The following is an 8,670-nucleotide window of genomic DNA, read 5'->3' as shown; positions in this document are numbered from 1 at the left end:
TATTGAAATGCACTCTCAATCACTAATGAAATAATTATTTCAATAGTGGTCGTATTTCAATAGTGGTAATGAATTATGTTTGTTATTGAAATGTACTCTCAACCACTATTGATATAATTATTTCAATAGTGGTCGTATTTCAATAGTGGTAATGAATTATGTTTGCTATTGAAATGCACTCTCAACCACTATTGATAAAATTATTTCAATAGTGATTGTATTTCAATAGTGGTTATGAACTATGTTTGCTATTGATATCCACTCTCAACCACTATTGATATAATTATTTCAATAGTGGTTGTATTTCAATAGTGGTTATGAACTATGTTTGCTATTGATATGCACTCTCAACCACTATTGATATAATTATTTCAATAGTGGTCCTTATTTCAATAGTGGTTGCAACACGGCGCCCCTGGCCCACCGGCAGAGACCCAATATATTTTTCAAACAGGTGTGAACTCAGAACTCAGAACTGACCATCAGATTGTTTCAAATCACAAGAGAAATTCTTTCCGCGTAAACAGACTTTCAAGGTCACCTAGCGTCATGCGATTTTGATTGACAGGTGAATGAGGTGATGCACAAGAATCTCGTGCGTACAGCATATACATGATTCATTGAATTAAATGGGTTTAATAGATTATAGAATGATTAATTTTGACTTCCGTAACCTAAATAAAACGAAGAATAAAAAAAAATAATTACAGACTATGTAAGAAGGGTCTCTCTCTCTCTCTCTCGCTTTTTACACACTTTACAAGAAAAACAAATTAATTAAAGTAAAAAAGAAATCTTGTTGAAATAATTACTTACACAAACATAAAGTAGTAAACACTAGTCTATGAAAAAAATGTTTGCTGTTAAGGGAAATACACATGGAAATTATTGCATTTCTGAACAGGTATGAAATATATTGACCAAGAAGTGACTCTGTAAACTAATTTACACGAGAATCTGCAATTCATCGATATCCGGGAAATTTGATTTCTAGAAGAAAATAATTAGAGGTACAAATATTACATGTATGTATATGAGAATGTGAAAAAAAAAACAGATAGATGAACATGAACGTAAATTTATTAAATCTCTCTCTCTCTCTCTCTCTCTCTGAACATGATTTGTAAAACTTAGAACTGATTTAAATCAGTTTAATTATTATGAAAAAAGTAAATTATATATGATTTGTAGAGGAATTTTTATAATGCTGCTTTAGCAGTTCAAGCATTTTATTTCACTTTTTTTTTTAAAAAGTTTTCGTACTGATCGCGGACGATTTACAAACAAGAAAAGAATACCCGATACGCAGGTAGAAATACTTCCACATATTCGAAAGAAATTCAATTTTCTATGGCTCAAAATGTCAGGTTAAATCAATGAGTATATACAATTGCCAGATTTTTTTGGTGAATGTATACAACTAGTCAACTAACAGACTACGTTTGAGAAATTATCGTGAATACTAAGGGTTTATTTTTCTTGCATGCACTTTTTCTTCCTCGCATGAAGCAACTTACAAGTATCTTCATTGATATGTGGTCTACACTATCTATAATATAATTATTTCTGCAAAATAAGTGTATATTCATAATCTGTATGAATATCATAATATATAGACTCGACATTTATTTATTTCCCTGTTTTTATTTACGATGTAGGAATCAGATAATGTTGAATTAGCTATCTGATATATTTAATATTTGTGAATATCCTTTTATAACAATTATTTATTTTACAGAGAAAATAATCGCTAAAATTATCGACCCGTGTCTCTGTTTCGCACTGAACGGCAATGTACTTGTACTTGGATTTGTACATGCGGATTTATCGCTTTTAATACTGGAAACATAATAATTTGCACAATAGATATATATAATTGTTCTTGTTTTCAAATAAATATGAAATATGAATTCAACAGAAATAAAATTTAAATTTATTCAGGATACTTGGCAATCATACCGTCAAAGGCGAACCAAAGTTTACACCTCGAAGCTGTTATATTATGAACTCACATGTTTGTTAACGAGCTGTTTGTATTAAGTCAATCTTCATTTTGATTTTTTTTCTACCTATCAAATAATCATTATTTATGATTTCAAAATTCTATAACTGAAATGATTTTTATAAACAAACTATTTTCTTCCGTAATTTTCTCGCACGGTGGAACACGGAGGGTCCCCCAAGGAAACGGTAATGTCCACGGTGTTACACGGTGCGTCTCTGGAATAATCACAATATACGCACACCGTGGAACACCGTGTACACGGTGTAACACGGAGTATTTTACACGGTGTATTTTCCACCGTGGGGTGGCAAAAACTCGTGAGCTGTACTGTATCATAATAAACAATATCAAATTACACAACTTAATCAATACCTAATTAATTTTGGAAATAAAAGGCTGGCCATCAAATATAAACTGACCAACAGTTCCTCTGTCTAATTCCCATAAGACCATGCTCTGAAGAAATGAAAGAGACATGCAGCTAGCCTTCCTACATTGAACACATTAATTAATCTTTAACTGGATGCTTGTCTACTCATTACTCCCAAAAGATTATTGGATCTGCACTATCTACCATAAAACATTTTTAAAACATACAAAACATCAATGATTTTTTTTTTAGATTTAATGTCAGACAATTAATTGTTAATATGCAATTCATATGGACATGCAGATTCCACCCCTACCCCCATAAAATTAATTTTTAAGTTCATAATATTATGTAATATCAAAATAGTTTAATATGCAATATCAAATTAGTTTTAATTCTTCTCATCAAATTCATTTTAAAACTTCGGCTAGCCAACTGCAATTCATGTCAAAGCTATTTTTAATCCAACAGGCTTACCCATTTGGCCCTATACTCAAGGGATATAGATAGCACGGATGCTCTTACAGCTACTCCTCACACTAAACTCATTAATTTCTCTCTCTAATTTGACATGCAATTTTCTGTTATCAAAATTTTTCTTGACCAGTGCTTGATAATTAGACTCATGGGAGTGGTGGAATTTCTCTAACATACATTATATTTGTTATAGATTGCTGTCAAGTATATGCTAAAAACAATAAGTATTTTCTTGATTTAACATTTTTCTAATAAGGTTAGTGCAAGAGTTTTACATTTTTTTGAATATGTAAATGAATAGAAAAAAAGACATTTTTTTTTAAAAATTCCACTTAAATTGAAGGTCACAGTGACCTTGAAATAGGTCGCGACACACCTTCTACCTAAGATGCATAAACTGGCCAAGTTTGATGATCCTAAGTCTAATAGTTTTCTAGTTATGGACCGGACAGGATTTTTCCATATTTGGCTATAACTTTTTAATTATAGGTCAGAGCGACCTACTTTTTGTGCGCGACACACCTTCTACCCAAGATGTATCAGCTGACAAAGTTTGATAATTCTAGGCCTTATAGTATTAAAGTTATGAGCCGGACACGAGAAAAGCTAACAGACGGACGGACGGACAGACAGACGGACATGAAGCCTATAACATAATACGTCCCGTCTTAAGACGGGCGTATAAAAACCATTCCATTTTAAGCATACACTTTGAAATACGCTGAATAAGGAACCCACATCCCTCTTGACCAAGTAAGGTTAAGGATTCTGCAAAGAGTCGCGTTTGAATTAAATTTTTTCATAATTTTACTAGGAATGAACTACATAATTTATTTATTATCGATATCACTTATCAGAGTTGTTTACTTGAACAAAGATTTTGTTACCATGATTGGAAAACAAAAATTCTGTGAAATCTTTCAAGATGCTATTAAAATATTTTCTTTTACAGTTTTTCATTTTGCATAATTTATTACATTTTTGTTTACAAAAAGCAAGAACATTCATGAATAGTTCATGAACATTCCTAAATAACTTTTACAAATTATTCATGAATAGTTCATGAAAATGCATTGAACCTATTAAGGAGGAATGCCACACCAACTTTTTATTTTATAGATCTCTGAGTCAACCTTTTTAAACAAATGTTTCAGCATTGAGAGGCCGATATTAGCTCTTATTTATTTTATATGAATTTTTTTCTATTTTTTCAAAGAAAATGGAAAAAAATTAATTACATCCAAATTAGATGTTTCTTGTAAAATTTTTGCTGTAAATGAATGCATCACATGAATACCTAATAAAATATATAAAGAAAGTCTGGTTAGACTTTTTAATTTTTTTTATAAAAAATTATTTATGAAAATAAAACACATAATTTATGAATATTTTTTAAACTTGTGGTTAAAATCTTCTTAAAACCAGCCACAACTGGGGAGAACATGCTCATTATTCATATTTATAAAAGAAATTGAAACAAAATAGCCAAATTTTAGAGAAATTTATTTTTTTAAATTTTGGCCAATCCCGATCAAAATTAAACCGATCCCGACCATAATTGTACAATTATTGGAAATGAATAACATTTTTCTAAGAACACTAGTCTGATTAGGTGTTATAAGGGTTAAAACATTATAGATCCTGACAATAAATAGATTTCTTCATTGTAAATACATGATGAGGCAATAAATTAGCATTTTATTCATTTTGTGTTAATTTTGATAGGGATCAGTTTAATTTTGATCGGGTTAGGTCCAAATATTAAAAAAATTAATTTCTCTAAAACTTCTCAATTTCGTTTCAATTTCTTTTAAAAATATGATTGACAAACATGTTGTCCTTAGTTGTGACTAGTTTTATGGTGTTTTTAACCATAGGTTTAAAAAATATTCACAAATAATGTGTTTTATTTTCATAAATAATTTTTTATAAAAAAAATTAAAAAGTCTAACCAGACTTTCTTTACATATTTTATTAGGTATTTATGTGATGCATTCGTTTACAATTCAATGATTTCTAAGTGAGTGAAAATGGAATTTTAAAAGTATTTATTACACTAGAAATATGTCCATAGGACATGAATGCCCCGCCGAGGATACATAAGTATCCGAAGCAAGTCTGGTAGTGTCCATCCCTAGATGCATCATCCATACAAGTTTGGTTCAGGTAAGGCTTATAGTTACTAGGATATAAAAATGTAGGTCAGATCCAGCATCTGAAGCAAGTCTGGTAGTGTCCATCCCTAGATGCATCATCCATGCAAGTCTGGTTCAGGTAGAGCTTATAGTTCCTTGGGAATGAAAATGTTGGTCAGATCCAGCATCCGAAGCAAGTCTGGTAGTGTCCATCCCTAGATGCATCATCCATGCAAGTTTGGTTCAGGTAGGGCTTATAGTTACTTGGGAATGAAATTGTAGGTCAGGTCCAGCATCCGAAGAAAGTCTGGTAGTGGCAATCTCTAGATGCATCATCCATGCAAGTTTGGTCCAAGTAGGGCTTATAGTTCCTTAGGAATGGACCTGCTCCAAAAACTTTATTCTGGTCACTCATCTGGAAAATGTAGGTCAGATCCAGCATCCAAAGCAAGTTTGGTAGTGTTCATCCCTAGATGCATCATCCGTGCAAGTTTGTATCAACATATGTGAAGTTTGATAGCACCATCTTGAATGGTATGTTTAAAACTGAGCTAAACACTAATTTAAGAAAAGTGAGTTCAAGGTCAAAGGAAAGGTCAAGGTCAAAAAATGTTTATGCAGTTGCATAGCTCTCATTCTGTTACGTCATCATACCAAGGGAATCACGTGAGATAGCATTACGTCTGCGTAATAGGGTCAGTGCGTTGCTTCCGCTTGAAGTAATAGGGCGCAATTTTTTTTAGAAGAGCTCATTACCGTTGTGAACGGTGTATCATACGAGAGTTCAATTTTTTCACCTTATTTGTCGTAGACAAATATATACATTTTTTTGGGGTGAAGTATCTTTATCTGTCGTAGACAGATTTCATTTGTGAATTTTTTGGATTTTCATCATACACGTGGTGTTATCAACTTATCATGGCAGATGTAATGAATAAAACTATGGGAGAACATGGAGAAGTTAGGTCCATTTGAGGAAGAAATAAACAATAACCTGAAGAAATAAAAAAAAAATTCAACTATTAAAAGGCAAGATGTTCACCCTACTCCCCAATACTCCCGGTCTGTTTTATGATAGGAATTATAATTTTAGGCATCAAGTAAATTTTAGAACAATGTCTACACATTCACCTAACACATATTAAAAAAATGAAGATATATTGAAGACTTTTAAAGAATTGATTTTTTAAAATATATTTTGATCAACATCACAAAATTTATATAACTGGCCCAAACTGGCAGATGATGAAATAAGCAATTAAATGTTCTTCTTTCCTATTTTTAAGCATTATGTGTCCAGTAGTAAGGAGCCTATTAGACATGTTAGAATAGCATAAAAGAAGAATGTACAAATGTTAACTCTTTCCCACTCAGAGCTCTTCAGATAAGACGCCTCTCTATACTTGCACAGCAGGCTACTGCTGCAGCCTTATCTCCGCAGCAGTTTAGCATCAGTGATAACCCCATTTACTCAGGCATTTTCAGAAATCAACAAAGAAATCACAGTGCATGTGTTTTTATTGATATTACTAAAAAACTATTTGGTAAAAGTATATAAAAATATATATTTTTATTTTCAGGACATTCTCACCTTTAAAATGATGTTAATTTCAATTTCATGTATCAAAGTAAATCCAAGAAAAAGTTGAGCAAATGTAAACAAACAATCTGTACACAAAGATTTTCCTTGAAAAAAAACACATATTTTCAAGATTTAACAGTCCATCTGAAGGTTTTACTGTCCACCATGAAATGTGAAATGGCAGCCATCTTTGCACAAATGCACATTGCACACTTTGCAGCCATAAACAGTTTCTTTCCGCTCTTTTTTGTTCATGTGAACACGACACCTTCTTTTGGTCCCCATGTGCACGGATTCGTGTCCAGGAAAGTTCTCTGCCTGGTGGACCACCTCAACATTTTCAGCTGCTTTCCTTTTCCGTCCGGAGAAGCCTGCAATTAGATGGTGAACAAGCTCCATCCTAAATGCTACGTGTGTAAATCTTTTCCTTGTATTTGGTCGGTTTGACGTTTCGCAGAACAGAATGAAGGAATTTACCACTGCACAATTCATCAGGAAATAGAAAATGTACTTCCAGGCTTTCTTACTGTCCCTTCCTAGAGGATACTTCAGTCTCAGCTGATCATGTCTGTCCACACCATTCATATACTTATTGTACTCATTGGCAGCATGGGGTTGTGTCATTTGCAGTTCCTGTCTTCCATGCTGCCTGGTGACGGGAACTTGTCTACGAGGGTCACTTAGGGTGCTTAGGAAGGCCACTGGCTTTTTGTCCTGCCAGACAGAAGCAGTAAGGTTTCCTTTCTGTCTGGTCTGTGACTGTCCCCTCTGTAATCTTAGTCTGCCTTTTAAGTCATCAGGAAACCCTCTTCTGTTCATGCGCACGGTGCCGCAAGCATAAATATTTTCCTCGAGCAAGTCCTCCATGAGTTTGACGCTGGTGAAATAGTTGTCAAAGTATAAATGATGGTTCTTTCCAGTGATGTCCCTGGATAATTTGGTGACAACATCATGTCCAAGTCCATGTTCTGAAGTGGCTTCTCCCTTTCCTAAGTATATGTTGAAGTCGGTAAGAAACGCATTCTCCGAATCGCACCTCATCCAAACTTTTATGCCTCTCTTGATTGGCTTAGCAGGGAGGTATTGCTTGTAAGAGAGTCTTCCTGTCCATTTAATCATAGCTTCATCAATGGCCATGCTTTTGTTTGGCTTGTAACTTTCATTGAACTTTCTCTTTGTCATTGTAAGGACTTCTCTCACCTTGAACAATTTGTCAAAGTTTCTGGTTCCCCTGGCTGGCTCGGACGCACGATCACTGACGTGAAAATATTCTGTTATTTTCTCATACCTTCTTGAAGTCATCACAGATTTAACTCCTTCATTGCCAAGATACACATCTTTGGACCAATAATCCTTATATGAAGGCAGCTGATTGATGCCCATCAAAATATTAAGTCCAAGGTAAGCCTTCATTTCAGCTTCAGTGATTTCATACCATACACGGTCTTCCTCGCCCTTCTGTTCCATTTTCCATCTCGCATAATTATTTGTGTGGCGAACAAAATCTGAAATGCTGTCTGGACTAAACATAAGATCAAAGTAATCCTTTGCTGTGGCTGTATTCACGTCAAAATTGTCCGGGAATACTGGTCCAACGCCCTCCACGAACGGGTCAACACGCACGCCACGAAGGTTCTCTGTCCATTCATCGTCATTTTCTGGCTCTGATTCACTGGAACTTTCGCTTTCTTCTTCACTACTAGATTCCTCGGGAATATATATGTCTGAATCGGCATCTGAGAAACCCTCAAACTCATCTAAATCATCATCTGAATCGAAATAATCACGCAATATCTCTTCGTTTGTTGGTAGGTCCGCCATTTTGAAATATCAACTTTCGCTTCAGTTTCCATACATGGTAAAAACCGTGTTTATTAATAGGTACACGTGATATTATGACAGTACACATACTTTAATTTTATAGACCAATAGTATCGCTTCAATTTTATGCGTACCCCAAAGTTGTCGACGTCATAGTCTCGCTTTCATACAGTGTTAAAATAAGGAGACGTCGACAGGCGCTTGTGAGGAAATCCTGTCCAAGCGTCGAGAGACGCTAGTGCGGAAATAATGGCGAGGCGTCGAGAGGCGCTTGTGCGTA

The 8,670-nt window shown here is 34.2% G+C and overlaps 1 protein-coding gene across 1 annotated transcript; it reads right to left on the bottom strand.

The window, feature by feature from the left end:
* Nucleotides 1-6,365: 6,365 nt before the first annotated feature.
* LOC134268533 (piggyBac transposable element-derived protein 4-like) lies at nt 6,366-8,661 on the bottom strand. The gene has a single exon (XM_062750799.1). It carries the CDS (start codon nt 8,388-8,390, stop codon nt 6,723-6,725), a length of 1,668 nt encoding a protein of 555 aa, XP_062606783.1. The 5' UTR covers nt 8,391-8,661; the 3' UTR covers nt 6,366-6,722.
* Nucleotides 8,662-8,670: the final 9 nt, after the last annotated feature.

The sequence above is a fragment of the Saccostrea cucullata genome, unplaced genomic scaffold, assembly GCF_032062105.1.
Source record: "Saccostrea cucullata isolate Sc308-1 unplaced genomic scaffold, CSIRO_AGI_Scuc_v1 ctg16231, whole genome shotgun sequence".
Lineage (NCBI taxonomy): Eukaryota > Metazoa > Mollusca > Bivalvia > Ostreida > Ostreidae > Saccostrea > Saccostrea cuccullata.
Note: the sequence above shows the minus strand (reverse complement) of the source record. Positions and strands in the feature narration are given on the sequence as shown.